The following is a 17,797-nucleotide window of genomic DNA, read 5'->3' on the forward strand; positions in this document are numbered from 1 at the left end:
TTCCATAAAGACTTAACAATTAATAAAACATGTAAAATGTTAGCAAAAAGCCATCCCTTTTTTATGTTCTATGTTCATCTCACGCCTGCCTGTTTGACACACACCAAGGTGTACCATGTCTTACAGTGGCTCTCGGTTGGCAACAAACAATTTCATCACACAGTCATCAGTTTATTGTAATAATCGACACCCATTCAAAGCAAACATCCAGTTTACAAAATGATTCTGCTGGTAAATATACAATGCTTATGCAGAACTCCAGAGTGCATGGTGAGAATGATGATGAACGCTGAGTCATATCTGGGAGGATTCGGAGTTCTTCACTCGGGGCTGCTGAGCGTCGATCTTCAACAGTGCTGCCACAGCGCCCTCTAACTTTGACATCCACACCCTCTGGAACACACACAAGCGTCACACTGGTGCAGGAGGAATGTAGTGTACAACATTCCAGTACATCTCCAGCTAACTTTTTAACAGCAGTTCGCTAACTGCTCAGCTCAGTCTTATCTCCAGATAAGACGCTAAGAGTTATACAATCAACACTTATTATTTGTTAGAATGAGGCATTGATAAGGAAAGACTTTACATGACAGTAGTAAACTACCAGATAATTGCTAGGAGAGGATCAACTTTGACCCTCTGTTTATGTAAACCTAAATTACTGACGCCCAGTGTGCCATGCCTAGTTGGCAGATCAAACTGCTGGGCTGAGTTTGGAATCAAACCAGCAACCCTACACAATTACTGTAGACCAAAATAAGAGTTTCGGGGCGATATTTGAGCTTTTTGTGACGTGCAGGTCTGCCTATCCCACTGACATTCCAAACAACCCTCCTGTATGCTACCTACTGTAGATTACATGTTTCCAGTCCTCCTACTGCTACACACATGCAGATGAGATGCAGCTAGTCCTACTGCTACACACATGCAGATGAGATGCAGCTAGTCCTACTGCTGCACACATGCAGATGAGAGGCAGCTAGTCCTACTGCTACACACATGCAGATGAGGCAGCTAGTCCTACTGCTGCACACATGCAGATGAGAGGCAGCTAGTCCTACTGCTGCACACATGCAGATGAGAGGCAGCTAGTCCTACTGCTACACACATGCAGATGAGAGGCAGCTAGTCCTACTGCTGCACACATGCAGATGAGAGGCAGCTAGTCCTACCTTGACGGACTCGGAGGGAGCCTGGAGGATGAAGGCACCGATGTACTGCTGGTAGCGGTTCTGGTGCATGAGGATGAAGGAGTGGGGAAGACCCGACGCTGAGAGGAGAGACGTCAGATAACATGACATTTATTCTTCCAGCTGACGCTTTTATCCACAGTGGTAAGTTAAGCAGATCGTAAAGGACTAGAAGTGCACAGTCCTCCTAACAGTATCACCATGGATATTGCCACCAAACAGTCTGTGCTTTACTGTCCGTTGGGACAAAACAACGCAGCAACATCGTGACTCAAATTCAACATTGTGCACATAATTACAGCATCTACAGCTCTGCGAAGAATTGAGAGACCACTGCACCTTTTTCTTGATTTATTTTATTTTTTTAAGTTGAGAAGGACAATTTTGAGTGAGGAACAGAAGGGTAAAATTTGCAGTGGCCTCTTAAAGTTGACCCTTCCGTTCCTCACTCAAAATTGTCCTTCTTAACTTTGTACAAATGGAAACAAAAAGGTGCAGTGGTCTCTCAATTTCTTCCAGAGCTGTATATATATATATATATATATATATATATATATATATATAAGACAAGGATAGCAGAGAGGAGAGACAGTGGGTCATGGGGGATGGGTTGGCTCTGTGGTTGGCGCACCCACCAGTGGCATTGAGCTGGTCTACGTTCTTCATCTGAAGACGGTCGAGGGAGACAGGCTGGTCCAGGACGGTGAAGGTGCAGCCGTCCTTCAGCAGCTGGTCCAGCTCCTGGCCCTGGGCCGGCCGGAGAGGGTTCTGGTCCACCACAGACTTCTACGGCAGGCCCGGACACAGGTGGGCGGGAGAGGTCCGGTGAGAAAGGAGAGAAACCTTGTCAGTTTAACTAGAGCGCGTGAGAAAACAAGGGAGAGAGAGACAGAGAGAGAGAGAGAGAAAGAGACAGATAGAGAGAAAGAGACATTTGGAGGGAGAGAGAGACATTTGGAGGGAGAGAGAGAGAGACAGAGAGGGAACATTAAAATGCCCCACCTTCTTATTCCTCTTGATCTTGGTGATCAGCAGGAACTCATCAAACAGGAACAGGTAGACGTCAGTCAGCTTGGTGTTGTCTGGAACATAGCACAAAGCAGGTGTTTAACGCTCTGAAGCAACAAGCAGGTGATCATTACAATAACGATCGTGTCCTCCACAGGCGTGTCTAAACATAGATCGAAACATACATGCAGTTTAAAAACAAACATACATCTAAACACACACATACAGTACTGTGCTAAGGTCTTAAGCACCGACAACTGGTAAAAAAAAGAAATGCATACAGACATGCATTTCTAAATGGACATCAACATACTGTATATATAAACTGACACGCGCGTATATGCTTCCGTACTGACCTGTGAGGACCAACCTCCCTTCAAACAGCAGGCTGCGATGGGAGATGAGGTTCTCCAGGGTCACCGCCTTCACCAGGTGCTTCAGGTTCTGCCCAGAGAGCAGAGGAGACACCCGGGTCACGGTACGCATATATCGTCAACACGACAACATCAGCACGCTTCATTTGTTTATCAGTATCTGGCGGAAGAATCTACGCCTTATCTAAAATAATACTCTTCCTCTAAGGCTGTGGCATTGTTGTTCTGTCAGGTGTCTTCTAATCTTAAAGCATTCTGAGAAGGCAGATAAGGAAGCGTACAAAAACAAATGTGCGTTCCGCACCTCGGGGACGAAGGCCCGCTTGTCCCTCTCCCACACAGGCAGCCACACCAGTGCGTCTCTCAGCTGCTTGACTTTCTGGTAGTTCTCCAGCCATTTCACCTTGCCTTCCAGGTCACCTGCACAGACAGAGTAAACACAGAAAAGAAAAAGAAAATTCAAAGAAGAGAATTAACTGTAGTTATGGTCAACCCGGGGACAAAAAGACAAGCAACCCAACAAGCCTAAAAGTTTCCGGAAAATAGCCATTTTAGGTTGTGTGTAGTTGTCATATGTTAGCGACAGTTGATGAGTTAATGAGTCGGCATCTTTAATTCTGTCACTGAAACATCCTCCCTCTACACAGTGTGATGAAGGCTGTGTCAGTTAGGAACCATCCTCCCTCTACACAGTGTGATGAAGGCTGTGTCAGTTAGGAACCATCCTCCCTCTACACAGTGTGATGAAGGCTGTGTCAGTTAGGAACCATCCTCCCTCTACACAGTGTGACGAAGGCTGTGTCAGTTAGGAACCATCCTCCCTCTACACAGTGTGATGAAGGCTGTGTCAGTTAGGAACCATCCTCCCTCTACACAGTGTGATGAAGGCTGTGTCAGTTAGGAGCGTGATTAGTTTCACACATGCACAAACCCTCTGTGTTCAGGAGTGCCATGGTTAGTTAACGTGCCACTCCCCAGAATGCCACCCAACCTCCGCCTTGTCCTGGGCATGTGACACACCCTGCTGATCTGGCTATGGGAAATAGCTCTCAAAGGACCGTGAGTCGTGATTGGGTGGTTGCCCAGAATTATTTTTGAATTCCATTGAACAGGTGGAATACAGGAGGACACGACATGCTGAACCTCTAGACTGTCCCTTCCAACCTGCAGTTGCCTCATTGCCCCTCCTGCCCCCCCCCCCCACACACACACTTAGCCTGTCCATCAAGTAAGAGACCTCCCCACCTCTGTGTCCCCTCTCATCATGGTGACAGGGACTGAACTGTTTGCTCACTGTCAAGACTTGCCATGTTGTGGCTCTCAGAGTTGGGACACGTCATATAAGTGCTGTATCTGTTTATAGATGCCCCTATTCTGCTGTCAGTGTCCCGGAAGGGCGCTCTGCGAGAGAACTGGACAGACACGCTGGTGTTCCTCCTGGTCTGAAAACAAGTTCAGCAAAGGGAGGTTCTGCAGAAGCAGCTGACTCAAATCTGTGTTTCAACTGTCTCACATAGTAATAACTCTCTTACAAACACACAGAGGAAAGCCCAGCTCTCTGTAAAGGTTCTTGTTTTTACAGCAAAAACACCAGATGGGTGCTGCTGGCCTGGATGAGTGCTTATGGCTCACATTCTGTGAGTCACGTGTTTTGTGTGTCAATAAATCTAGACGTTTGAGTGAGACGGTCAGGTGGTGTGTGTTTATAGAGGCATGGGTTCTCACATATGGAGGTTTCTACTTGCTCCGCCACCCTGCGGAGAGCCCCCTCCTCCTCCTCCGCCCGGCTCCTCTTCCCAACGTTCCTCAGCAGGAGCGGGTAGCGAGTCAGGCGCTGTAACGGCGCCACCAACAGGTCGCGCAGCTGCAGCCTGCGGCACTGCTGGTTTCTCTCACACCACTGAGGGAAACAGAGAAGGAGACAATGGGAGCTCAGCTGGAGCCAAAGAGGAGGCGAGACAGGAGGAGAGGTTTCGGTTAAGAAGAATAAGAGAAGGGAGAGTGAGAGAAGGAAGACAGAGTGAGTAGGTGGGCTGAGGGAGGTGAGAGAAAGCAATAGGTTAAGTATAGGGTTGGATAACAAGAGGGGGGGGGGTATGGAGAGGGAAAAAAGAGAGGGAGGTCAGGGGGTAAGGGGAGGAGATGGACCTTGTTAAGGAGAACAGAAGGATAGGGGGAGGTGAGCGGAGGGGGGGGAGAATGTAGTCGAGGAAGAAAAATGATCTTCAAGAACTGAAAAAACAACAAAGTCAGAAAAGAGGGTGAGGGAGGGAGGGGGAGACAATGGCGAAAGACAAACCATCACATTCCAATCCCCTAAGAGCCCCATTGACTGTCAACAGGTCAGACATCCCAGCCTCTACGCAACAAGCCTCTCACAGCCTCGACTCATGCATGGTTGTCAAGGGGACACACCGGCCTCTCCGGCGCTCCAGGCTCTGGTTTACAGGCTGGGTTACTGCCTGGTTGACAGGCTGATGCAGCAGTCCGGCAGTACCTTGACATAGCAGCCAAAGTCCTCCCTGTGTTTCAGGCTGTCCACGTAGAGCAGGGCTGTGGAGTAGTTGAGGCAGTACTTCTGGAGACAGCAACAGATGTTCTCACGGAACGCCTGCTGACACAGACACAGGCAGGCATACACACACACACATGCACACACGTGTGTTAATTGTTAACTTTATCAAGTTATGGTTCAATTAAGTAAGGTTGATAAATCACTGTTGTATCTTTTTGGGGTAGGTCACTGAAGGGATAGTGTGCTCAGAGATATAGATTTATAGATTGATTCTTGCTCAATTGTTTATCAGTTAGGAGTTCACTCCAGCATGACAAGCCTGGGCGATGTTAACAGTAGGCTGCATAGCGGTTTAGGAGCCATGTGAGAGGCTACATGCAGAGGTGTGTATCCATGTGTGTGTGATGTCCTTGCCTTGGTGAGGAGGTCCAGCAGAGATCCTCCTCCCTCAGACTCAGGGCTATTCCAGGAGTCCCTGATGGTGTTCAGCAAGGTGCACAGGAACCCATAGCTCACCTGCGGACCAACAACCAAACACGACATCATCACCCTATCTCCACACTTACTGCCTGCTCGGAGCAAAGGTTCACGTGAAAGCTCAGAGCAAGGTTCGAGGTTCAACTGCTGGCGACCGACACACACGGCAGAATCCTCCTCCTCCTCACAGACGGCTTCCAACGTCTAGGTGGCCTCATTCATGCAGAATCGAAGACATACACAACCATTACCATCCTGCTATGACTTCACTTCCTGTCACCACCAAATCATTACAACCCATGGCTACTTCTACCAACCCTCCACTCACAACTCAGTGTAGCATGCGAACCGCGGCGCTGCCAAGCATTGTCTACAGTAACATTTTCATTTCCATTGCTGCAACAAAAAAAAATCCTTTAAACCCAAATAGTTCCAAAGAAAAAGAAAATACCTCTGGAACTAGTAATTTAGTGGAAATCTGAAACTAGGAGGTTTGTCAGACCACGGAATGCTGGTGCCAGGCCGTGGTCTTTGACGTTCCTATCAGCGTGACAGAGGCAGGCTCACCAGACACAGCTCTTTGAGGTTGGCGAACAGCCGCCAGGAGTCCACATCCGATAGACAGTCATGGAGCTGCAGGTTGACTAGGGTGGTCCGGAACACCTGAGAAAGAAACACAAGACAGACAGACACAGAAAGAAATAATAAAAAAAAGAAAATAAAGGAACTAAAACCTTAACCCTATATTTGCTTTTCTAACTCGTTAACTAACAATGGAGGCCGTGACATTTCAGGACTAAACGACTTACTGGTTTTCTAAAGGTTGTGGCTCAATGGGCCTCTGCCTGAAGTCACACCTAGCTTGGGCTTTAACCTCTGTATAGAGGAAGGTGGTGTTGGGTTGCAGGGATGCCAAGCTCGTTTCATAGTGTGTTTGAGGGTGTGTGTGAGAGCAAGACGGTGCGTGACTAGGTGTGGAGGATGTGTGTGTGGGAAAGAGAGAGATTATGTGGGGGTGTGTGTGTGTGTTTTGGTGGAGTCTGTCACCTCTTTAAGCACCATGAGCTGGTCCAGGAAGTAGACGCATTCACTGGTGAAAAGCTCCCATATGGCTTCCTGCTTCTTGTAGTCCCGGGGGTCGGAGTCGGGCCTTCTCTGGAGGGACTGGTCCTGGAGGAACTCCCCCAGTGAGCAGTCCTGAGGCCGCACGCACAGAGAACAGAGAAGTGCCATGTCAGTCCTGTCAATGATTCCACCAAATTATCAACAGAAGTTGTCCCTCCCTTATAGGTGGGGCCCTTTCAGTACCGCTTCCTGGTTAGTGTCACCTAGTGTGCGTGCGTGTGTTAGGCACAGCTACTGTTTATTTTGCCGTGTCAATGGCCTCCTCCTGATTTATGATCATCCACGGTTGCTATGTATAATAGCTCAGAACAAAGTCTGTTTTTCTTTCTCCCTGGTGCATTAGAAGGGTTCCTCCCTGCACCTGAGGGAGATCCAATTATGTTAAACTGTCACCTGTCCTGTGTGTCTAATGACCTGACCTGGGTAAATCACAGAGAGAAATGACAAGAAAAAGGTTCGAAAGTAATGAGGGTGAGTTTGATTTGTCAGCCTATGGGACGCTACACATTGGTTTCACTGCAGTGGCTAAGTCAAATCGATCGGACCCAAGTGTTTGGGCCAGGTCTGCAGACATCATAGTCAGCCTGTCAGGCCGGAGCTGAGCCTCGAATGAAGTCGACCCGAAGACTCGCCCTTCACCTTGTACTTCTGGAAGTCCGAGTCTCTCCAGTCCTGTATTTGCTCCCCGGAGAGGCATTTCTCAACATCAGCTGCTGTGCGTGTCGGAGCCTTCCCTTTTTTCTGAGAGGAGACAACCAACAAAGCCAGCTAGAACATTCCTTTGATTTACACTCTGCGATGAGGGTGCCCATTTGTCAAAGAGAAAGTGCATGCATGACAAATAAAGCGCAATGTTCAAATATTTGTTGCTCTATTAATATGACATGGGTAAAAACCTTCAACTAAATATTTGAGATGGATGGTGTTTTCACTTGTACAGCGTTGAGTAATACTGAACTTTGTGATAGACAGGGAAACTATATGAGCTCTGACAAGTGGGTCAGAGAACAATGTTCATTCCACCTCGCCGAAGCAGAGGAAGGGCATCACAGAACATTCCAGAACACACAACACGCCGTGCAAAAACAACACAACAACCTACCGTGCTCCGTCGGGAAAAAGGCCACTTGGATTTCTTTGTATCTGTTGAAAATGTGAAAAACAAGATTGAGATGATCTACTTGGGTACATGTAAAGATATCTGAGGTTGTGAAGGAAGGACAGACATCCAAAAGGATGCACAAGCTTGGAATGGCATCACACATTAAAAGTAAACATTGCTGCATTCCTAATGGGAATAGGTATGTTGTGGTTTGGGTGGATCAACGTTGCCAAAGACAGGTGAAGGGAAAGGAGGGGAAGAAAGATATAGAGGGAGAGAGAGACAATAAAAAAGGAGAAAAGAAAAGAAAAGAAAGAAAGGAAAACAGTGCCTGAGAGAAGTAGAGAGATGGCAGAGGGAGAATGTAAGAACTCGGAAGCAGTTTAACCTGAGAAGTTGGAGCTGTTTAATATGTCGGCCACTCCATTGGACACAAACAGGTCACCAGGGGAAACGTCCAATCCTGGCAGGCTGACCACCACAGAGCTCCGCCTCCGCTCCTGCAGTCTGGGAGAGGAGGAAGAGACAAGCGCAGAATAGTGGAGAGGATGGAGAGGAAGAGAAGAGTGCACAGGGGGAAACTATTAATAGAATGGTGAAAGCAGAGAAAAGAGAAGGCCAATTTAGTGTAATGTCCTTTTAAAATAAATAAACTGGATGAATCACAGTGTTTTATGACACACAGAGGGGTCTGCCTGTACATACGTGTGCTATACACACAGGATATCCTTGTTTCTTTCTCCGAGTCAACTCAGGAAATAACTGAATTCCTGTTTGGCATTTCCACATTGTTGAGATACCACTTGCACTTCGCTACTGCATGTTGTTTAGTAACATAAGGTGACTACAGGTAGCATGCTGGAGGCCAAGTGAAGCACAGCCACACATGGCATGTCTGGCTACTTCCTTTAGTCAAAGTAGAGAGAGCCATGTCAGATCTCCTGGGAGACTACCAGCAGGGTGGACCAGAGAGAGGAGCTAACTAGAAGATACCAGCAGGGTGGACCAGAGAGAGGAGCTAACTAGGAGATACCAGCACGGTGGACCAGAGAGAGGAGCTAACTAGGAGATACCAGCAGGGTGGACCAGAGAGAGGAGCTAACTAGGAGATACCAGCAGGGTGGACCAGAGAGAGGAGCTAACTAGAAGATACCAGCACGGTGGACCAGAGAGAGGAGCTAACTAGGAGATACCAGCAGAGTGGACCAGAGAGAGGAGCTAACTAGGAGATACCAGCAGGGTGGACCAGAGAGAGGAGCTAACTAGGAGATACCAGCAGGGTGAACCGGAGAAAGGAGCTAACTAGGTGATACCAGCAGGGTGGACCAGAGAGAGGAGCTAACTAGGAGATACCAGCAGGGTGGACCAGAGAGAGGAGCTAACTAGGAGATACCAGCACGGTGGACCAGAGAGAGGAGCTAACTAGGAGATACCAGCACGGTGGACCAGAGAGAGGAGCTAACTAGGAGATACCAGCAGGGTGGACCAGAGAGAGGAGCTAACTTGGAGATACCAGCACGGTGGACCAGAGAGAGGAGCTAACTAGGAGATACCAGCAGGGTGGACCAGAGAGAGGAGCTAACTATAAGATACCAGCACGGTGGACCAGAGAGAGGAGCTAACTAGGAGATACCAGCAGAGTGGACCAGAGAGAGGAGCTAACTAGGAGATACCAGCAGGGTGGACCAGAGAGAGGAGCTAACTAGGAGATACCAGCAGAGTGGACCAGAGAGAGGAGCTAACTAGGAGATACCAGCAGAGTGGACCAGAGAGAGGAGCTAACTAGGAGATACCAGCAGGTAGGACCAGAGAGAGGAGCTAACTAGGAGATACCAGCAGGTAGGACCAGAGAGAGGAGCTAACTAGGAGATACCAGCAGGGTGGACCAGAGAGGAGCTAACTAGGAGATACCAGCAGGGTGGACCGGAGAAAGGAGCTAACTAGGTGATACCAGCAGGGTGGACCAGAGAGAGGAGCTAACTAGGAGATACTAGCAGGGTGGACCAGAGAGAGGAGCTAACTAGGAGATACCAGCAGAGTGGACCAGAGAGAGGAGCTAACTAGGAGATACCAGCAGGGTGGACCAGAGAGAGGAGCTAACTAGGAGATACCAGCAGGGTGGACCAGAGAGAGGAGCTAACTAGGAGATACCAGCAGGGTGGACCGGAGAAAGGAGCTAACTAGGTGATACCAGCAGGGTGGACCAGAGAGAGGAGCTAACTAGGAGATACCAGACAAGGAGAGCAGACCAGAGCAGGAGAAACCCAGTCCAGCACTGGCCCTCCTGCAGGCAATGTACAAACACACCTTGTATGACATCTCAAGTGTCAATATTCAGGAAACACTACTGACTAATGAACAATGACAAACGGATGACCCATTAGCTGTTCATCCAACGTCTCAAAGTCAGATTTGTAACATTATACGTTGCAACATATCCAGTACAGTCTCGAATGAAGTTTCATATCAACACAGTCAAGGAAAAAAGTGTCATGTTTTGCCTGACAAAGCGACATAGCTCTTACTGTCACTCCCCCTTCTGGAATATACTTAAGAAAGCAGAGAGCTACAGCGGTAGAACAGCCTGTTGGCAGGGTTAGGTGAACCCAACACCAACCTGCTGGTCTGGTTCTGCCTCTGCTTGAGGTTATTCTTCTGACTGCTTCAGATCCCTCTCTCTGCATGACTCGGTCACTGCTAGTTGGAACGACAGCTGGGGGCCAGGGTTACAAGCTGATGCAAACGTTAAAGAACACATGACCCAGCGAACACACCATGTACCATGACACGGAAAGCAGATCAAACACAACATGTTCCCCCCTCCCCCCCCCCTCCCCCAGGACATTAAGGATACACTGTTTGCTTATAAATGGTGTGTTTGAAGGTTATCTAGACGTGACACCAGGCCCTGAAGAGGATCAGCCAGCTGCTCTGCTCACCTACACTTCCCGCTAGGATGATGACATTGTGACAACAGCCCACATACGGGAACCATTTAACATAGCATGGAAGTACTTTGTTCTGGTTTATTCTTTTGCTGTGATTCATAACACCCATTTAGAGCAAAAGAGGATGTTCCAGGGAGAGTACATCCCTCGTGGACATCCCCAGGTCGGTGCTCTGCACTGGCTGGAGTACATCTGTCTCTAACGAAACCTTCTGTATTGGGGCTTATGTCGACCAAGAGTAAACTGACAGACTTTAACGCACAGAAGAGCATGGCCACAGGGCTAGCTATGCACACCTGACTGACGTTGTGCAAGTCAGTTAGGCCGAGAGGGCCAAGTCTTCAGTCTTCTGCTGAGTTCTTGAGGTCGTTAGATGGCCTTGGTTCTCTGCACTAAAGAGGACCATGATCCGGAACCATCTCTGCATCCCCAGATTCATAACAGCCCTGAGACAGACGCAGAGCTGAGTTGCCAAGAAAACAGTACCAAGTACCACAATCCTCTATTTTATTTTTGGTATCCATCCACTATGCATTTCATGTGGGATAGTAAATCATAGTTTATGATTGATGCTGCTGTTATATAATGAATCATGTGACGACAGACCCATAAGCTCATTGGTTTGCATTATACACTTTTATAATTTCAACATCATATGGAGGATTGAGGAAAATGTGATTTTTGAGAAAAGTGCCCCTTTAATCAACATCTAAGAGACACAACAGAACGTGAGTGTGGCATTGCATGCGGATCTTCCTAAAACAGGTCACTGTTAATTGCAGTTTATTTCCTCCTAGTGCCACAATGCACCTTGTCCCTGTGTGTCCAGTCAGAATGCTCTCTCTGTGGTCAGGGACCCAGATACTGGGCTCGCTCAGAAAGGGCCTCTCTGTTCCCCTGAATCTTGGTGAAATAACGAGGCCTAAAAACTAATCCGTCCTGTCCGAGGGCTACTGTAGCGAGGCCACAAGGACGGGGGCCAGGGCCAGTGCTTCACTGTAGGGACAATAGCTGCCTAATTAACCACTAGAGAGAAGAGCCTGGAGGCCCATTGAGAGGAGGGAGGATGGCGAGAGGAAGAACAGCCCTAATGAGCGTTTGTCTAGTCCACTCAGAACCATGGGACTCTCATAACTCAAGTCCGTGAGCTCATGGGCCGGCTAACAAAGGCCCAACACAATGAATGCACAATGGGGCTTCCTCTGCCCAGGGTCCACTCATTCCCGGTGCAGAAACGGCTCTCCATCTCGGGCCAAAGGTCCGATCAGAACACGAGATGTTTCCCTACAAACACATTCCTGGATTAATGGGAACCCAATTTCACTGAATGGAAGATGTTGCGAAACAGCCACAGAACAAGAGATTCTGATACAAACTGGCAACTTGGCTGAGGAGCTGTTTGCTTCATCCGTTCAAAACAACAAAAACAAAAAGCCTTTGGTCTGACACTGTCCCCCGTTCCGTAACGTGCACTAGTTACCGTTCCGAGGCAGACTGTTAAAGGCAAATTTCCATGCAAATAGCCGTTCACACAGGGTGAGGTGAGGATATTTCTGGGGAGGCCAAGTGGGCATGCAAAGACATTCAAATAAGACACACCTACCTTTTGTGACATGGTTCATTTTCCTGCCGAGAGAGGAAAAAACAGCATGAGATACGGTATCATTTATCAAAACCTGACAGTACTTAATCAGTACATTATTATACGTCATCATAATATTTTGACTTCTGTAGCTTTGGGACGACTGAACTATTTTCCATTTGATGAGACTAGAAGCGTGTGAACAATGTACATACGAACATACCTACATACCTATCCGAACTTCTTTCATTGCGGCAGTTTATGTAAACATGCTTATGCTGAACATCCTGTGTGAACTAATCAAATCAACTATAATCTAGGACTCTCAGGGTAGCTCTGTTTAAATCACTGCTGAACAGGCATCCTCCTCCTAGATTACTAGATCACTTTCAAGCAACTTCCAAAGTGAGTCAATGTTCTAAGTGGTCGCTTGAATTCTGAATGAGTCTGATCTTGGGGGAGAACGTCCAAGCTCTATTGAGAATGTGCGCTGGTGAATACTGGGCCCTAATGAATAGCCCCCCGCCTCCTCCACTCCCCATTATATTCCTACGTTGCCCGCTGACCCCTTCTATTATTGGGGGGGTGGGGGGGGGGGGGGGCACGGAGGAGCCTTCCCAGGGGCACAGCCTGTTGGTGCTGGGCTGTCAGGCCATGTAACTGCTGATTCATTTGCTGTCTAAAGCTGGCATTGTCAGCGGCCACCACAGGAGTCTGGGGCAGAGCTGGGGGAAAGGAGGCCCCGACCAGGATGGAGAGAGTACTTGCAGGACATCAGATCTATAGAGTTAAGATCTTATCTATAGGGTTGACCTCTGGTCTATAGGGCTGTTCGTCGGATATACTATGTTACAGTGTAGTACCAACTGCATACAGGGCCAGACGGCATGTTTAATAGGTGAAATCTATTGAACCCTTTCAGCGTTGGGGTACTGCACAGAGCTCCATCATTTAGGTTCCCCTAGTCATTAGGACATTTGGTTCTGTGTGCGATTCATAAATGTCTAACATAACCAAGTGAAATCTCCAGTGGAGGAGAGCATGGTCGAGGCCCCTCACCTGTTCGTCCCTGTCCAGGCAGTCTTTACTGGAGCTCTGCCGGGCGTTTAAACACGCTTGTCTCGTGTGAACCATGCCATTGTCCAGCGTTTTTGACCTGTGTGAAAATCTGGGGTTGTCCTGGCTGGATGACGAGTCTGGTGGACTGTCATGGTGGCTTCCTGTATCGGAGAGAGGGCTGGCAGCCAGCGGAGAAATCAGCCTGTGGGGGGGGGAGAGGGGACCGATGGGGGAGAAGGTGTCGCCGAGGCTGTCCTCTTCCTGCGTGCTCTCCATCCTCATGGAGTCCCGGAAGTCCATGATGGGCCTCCGCGTGCTCCTCATTCTCCTCAGGGTGGGCGAGGTGGAGATCCGAGCCGGGGCCTGACGATCGAACTGGAACAGAGGAGCCACTAAGCTGTCGCTGTCCAACGAGAGGCTCTGTTTGAGTTTGGAGTTCGTCCGAGTCAAATCGATGTGCATGATGACAGGGTTGCTAGTCTGGGTCTCCTTGTCTTGGCGCGACCCTGTGGTGGTTTGCGTCTGGACTTCAGACACACCTTTGGACACCAGGTCTTCATTCTGGTGCCAATCAATATAACTCCAGTCTAAGGTTTTCTCTCCATCCTGTCCATTCTCCTTCAGCACAGTCACCTGTTTCAGTGCAGTTTCAGACATCTTGTGCAAAAAGTCATTGCAGGCTATTAAGACTTTAGAAAAAGGCTGGTCCCTGTCCTCTGTCCCAGGTGAGTTGGAAGTAGGAGGTGATTCCGGGGCATTCCAAAGAGAGTTCAACTATAAAAAAGTACCTGGGAAACGATGAAAAATTAAGTATATTAGCTGTAGCCTTGTCTATTATTACGCAAATTAACAATCCGGGCACTCAGTCAAAACCTAGACTAATCTTTTTAAAATGGATTTGTCCGGAGTTTAGTCCATGTTGAGAAACTCCAACGTGAAGTTATGTACGTAAGATTAGTGTGATGAGGCGAGCGGTATGGAGTATGAAAGCAGTTTCGTATAGACTAAATGATTAGCGCAATTTAAAGATACAGCAGACTAGGTGTTTCTCAAGCCCTACGCCGTTTGTGTATTGAACAAGTACGATAATATCTTACTGTAAAATGGAACAGTCCAGAAAACGTAACATTTTTACATTAATTTAGATTAGGCTACTCTTGTGATTTAACATATCTAGGGTTGCCGAGCCTATAACACGGTGACAAAGTATCAACTCGGTCATGCCTTGACAGTTGAGCGTGGGAAACAAAGAGCACCTGAACAAAATTCAGAAACCTCGGATTTGTCGACCAACCTACTCGTAAACAAAGACGGTTTCAAGCAATGCAAGTTTCAACGAAACATAATATATTCTACACACGTACATGATGGGATCTCCAACATATCTCCTTTTTTGAGTAGCCTGGATAATAACGATTATAGTGACAACCCTAACCCACGAGGTGAATATAAGGTTGGAATGGGAAAAAGGGTAGCCTACCTACCAAGTTTAAATCAAATAATAATCGTCGTGGGCTATCTTATTTCAAAACAATCATTAATTTTTCAAGTTTGTAAGCATGGAACTACAGCGACGCTTTGTTTACTTACGGCAGTAAGTTGCTGTGGCTTGTCGGGTGTTCAGTAGCAACGGATCATCCGCTTGCTTTTAGCGACTGCTGGGGAGGGCTGAAGGTTGATCTGTGACCGCCCGCCCAGCGAGAGGAAAACCAGCCAAATGCTAGGGGCAGCATCAACGTCTGTTCCTACTCATAGGACAAAGCTCAGAGAGATTTGTGAAATACCTTGGACGGATTACGTATGTGATTAAGGCTGTCGTATCAAAAATATAAACGAGAGGAATTAAAAAATTTAAAGGAAAATTGTAGTGACATCCCACACAGACTGAAAAGAGACCACTTTTTGTTGGTGTCAGGGCGGGACGGACAACAATGCTGCATGATAGAAGCTGTTGTCAAAGCATCATCGAGCCAGGGCAATTACATTTAATCATTTAGCAGACGCTCTTATCCAGAGCGACTTACAGTAAGTACAGGGACATTCCCCCCGAGGCAAGTAGGGTGAAGTGCCTTGCCCAAGGACACAACGTCATTTGACACGGCCGGTAATCGAACCAGCGACCTTCTGATTACTAGCCCGATTCTCTAACCGCTCAGCCACCTGACTCACCCAATTAAGGTGTGTGCTCTTGTGGCGGGGTGGTGGTAGGGATTGGGGTGCAGCGTGTGTGTGTGAGAGATTTAAAGACCGAGAGGATAGGATGACAGATTGGTAGGCCTAGTGGTTATAAATAATTGTATCCCCTACTGGACAATTGCCTTTAGGCGGACCACACTTATTTAAGAGCATGTGCATAACAACAAACTGTCGAGAAGAACTGTTTTCATTAAAGTAAACAGGATGTCTACAACATGTACATGTATCTCACGCATTCGCCGTGAGACTCAAGCATTTCAGCCACGTATCGCGCTCTCACGTGAGGCCCAAACACCTTGTATATCTCACGCATTTCAACCATTTCTCATGCTGAGAAGTAATGGATAACTTGTCCCGCTATATACAATTAATGGGAAAGGCGCAGGCAGACCCAACCCAAACGTTGACATGTATGGTAATCTTACGCCAAACTTTTGATTAAAAAACTTGAGAGCCCTGCTCCTAACAGTGTGCACCTCTAAGACACAGCTAGCCAATGTCCGTTGCTACAATGTTGAATGTTCTGCGGCAGGTGTGCTTTCTAAACCTGACCGCCAGAGGGAGACTAATACAAAGATACGATCATGCAATCGTTGTATGCAAATGAGAAGTCTGCTCATGTTTCTATGATGACTTGAGGCTGTCGATTTGTGTACTTAACTGAGTCGAATGTTTACCCAAAGTCTTCCCTCTGTGGCCAGCTATTGTAACCTCACCAGTAATCATATATTTGAAGGGCCTCTTATCCAATACCCATTAGGAGCAAAATCACATAACCACGCAGACCAACAAAAAAACAGGTTTTCTTCTTTGCTTGACCAAAAATAGACCAGACGGTTGACCTATGACTAGAATCATTATGTAATCTATGTAGCATATTACTTGAAAATTCAACATTAACGGTTCTCATTATATACGTTTTACGTCACCTGCCTTTATTTAAAACTGGATGCTTGACGTCACATGATTCATTGATATTTGGTTTAGATTCAAACCATCTCAAACACGCGCACAAACACACACCTAATATAGCCTACGCACAGACACACGCACAGACATAGGCTACTACATAGGCCTACAAATAAGATATAGCCGACCCCACTGCATAAACATATATACCAGTCAAGTTCTTAGGTTCTGGTAATTGTTGAAAGAACAATGTGAGCTTCCCTGAATTCTGAAAACAAAGGCATGAAAATCTTGTTTTAGCATATGCCATTATGCACATTGCACAACTTTACACCGTGCAGAAGGGGATAGGCTCTGCAACTCCGACAGAGCCAGTCTCCACCCCTAAAGTGGATGTGAAAGAGAAGCAGTCTGTCATACAGGAAGACTTTGGATACATGAGTAAAAAGACAGTCAGTCCAGACTAACGTCAAAGTTTGATATTAGCTTCTCCGCTTTACTCGTCAGTCCAGAAGTAATTATTTTCGAAGATGACGCGTTTCTGTGCATTCATAATAGCAATTTGACGTATCAAAAGCGAGAGTTTCATGGATTGATACAACGTGTCAGTGGAGACAATTTCCTCTAATCAAGAAGAACCGCATGTCGCTCTGACTGGGAAATTTACTTCGAGATTGAAGTAGACCGAAAAATGTCAGACAACAGGTCCAGTTTTCTCCACATTGGAGACATTGTGTCTCTTTACGCGGAAGGCTCTGTCAGCGGGTTCATCAGCACTTTGGGGTAGGTCGTCCTTGTGGGTTTACCCACATTATTTGGACTAACCGTCAGTCAGAAATACACTGATAATTTGAGTTGCCAAGGCTAGTTTAATTTCTCGAACTTTCAATAGGCGTTACGGCATGACTTTCACTAGTGTCATTTGCTCCGATGAGACGTCGGAGTCTTAACTTCCGATCCAAGGCCTTAAACGCAGTGATTGCATCTTCAAGGAAATCATGCCGCCAAGCCTCACTTTTACGCAAACACAGGAGGAATGTAAAACTGAGTGACAAAGTCAACTGAACTTGCTTCAGAGCTTTCTCCGCTATATAGCAGAGGTATCTGTGCCAATGACAGTTATACATTTCATTTCACCACAATATTGTGCTTTAGAAATGTGTTTAGGTGAGTTTAAGTAAAACAAGTTAGTTAAATGTGATCTGCAAATTTGATCCTACATACAATTTTGAAATGGAGGTCAAAATGTACATAAATTACCTTCCAACAACCCCACACATTTACTGCACCATGTAATTATGCAGAAATGAGT

At 47.1% G+C, this 17,797-nt stretch overlaps 2 protein-coding genes across 3 annotated transcripts in view; one reads left to right on the forward strand and one right to left on the reverse strand.

Annotated features, from left to right (window-relative positions):
- Positions 1 to 158: 158 nt before the first annotated feature.
- On the reverse strand, positions 159 to 15,304 carry plekhg7 (pleckstrin homology domain containing, family G (with RhoGef domain) member 7). 2 transcript variants are annotated; one of them, XM_062461144.1, is made up of 17 exons: positions 14,956 to 15,304; positions 13,381 to 14,154; positions 12,343 to 12,365; positions 8,180 to 8,298; positions 7,792 to 7,832; positions 7,329 to 7,430; positions 6,612 to 6,761; positions 6,132 to 6,227; positions 5,502 to 5,603; positions 5,070 to 5,183; positions 4,298 to 4,472; positions 2,877 to 2,992; positions 2,555 to 2,642; positions 2,193 to 2,272; positions 1,826 to 1,976; positions 1,173 to 1,270; positions 159 to 393 (listed from the first exon to the last, which is right to left on the reverse strand). In XM_062461144.1, the coding sequence occupies exons 2-17, from the start codon at positions 14,035 to 14,037 to the stop codon at positions 295 to 297; spliced, it is 2,211 nt and encodes a 736-aa protein (XP_062317128.1). In that variant the 5' UTR covers positions 14,038 to 14,154; positions 14,956 to 15,304; the 3' UTR covers positions 159 to 294. The 2 variants fall into 2 exon arrangements, with proteins under 2 accessions (XP_062317128.1, XP_062317127.1); XM_062461143.1 differs by lacking the exon at positions 14,956 to 15,304 and having other exon boundaries at positions 13,381 to 14,183.
- A 1,590-nt stretch (positions 15,305 to 16,894) lies between these two features.
- itpr2 (inositol 1,4,5-trisphosphate receptor, type 2) overlaps positions 16,895 to 17,797 on the forward strand; it is a 40,489-nt gene continuing 39,586 nt past the window's right edge. Inside the window, 1 exon segment of the mRNA XM_062460767.1 lies at positions 16,895 to 17,268. Coding sequence (XP_062316751.1) covers positions 17,177 to 17,268 — 92 coding nt within the window. The 5' untranslated portion in view covers positions 16,895 to 17,176.

The sequence above is a fragment of the Osmerus eperlanus genome, chromosome 5, assembly GCF_963692335.1.
Source record: "Osmerus eperlanus chromosome 5, fOsmEpe2.1, whole genome shotgun sequence".
In the NCBI taxonomy this organism is placed as follows: Eukaryota; Metazoa; Chordata; class Actinopteri; order Osmeriformes; family Osmeridae; genus Osmerus; species Osmerus eperlanus.

Coding starts and splice junctions, on each gene's coding strand:
- plekhg7 (XM_062461144.1), bottom strand. CDS start 14,037: ATGTCTGAAACTGCACTGAAACAGGTGACTGTGCTGAAGGAGAATGGA. Junction 4,473..5,069: donor ACTTTGGCTGCTATGTCAAG/GTACTGCCGGAC, acceptor TGTTTCCCTCAG/TGGTGTGAGAGAAACCAGCA. Junction 1,271..1,825: donor AGACCAGCTCAATGCCACTG/GTGGGTGCGCCA, acceptor CTCTCCTCTCAG/CGTCGGGTCTTCCCCACTCC.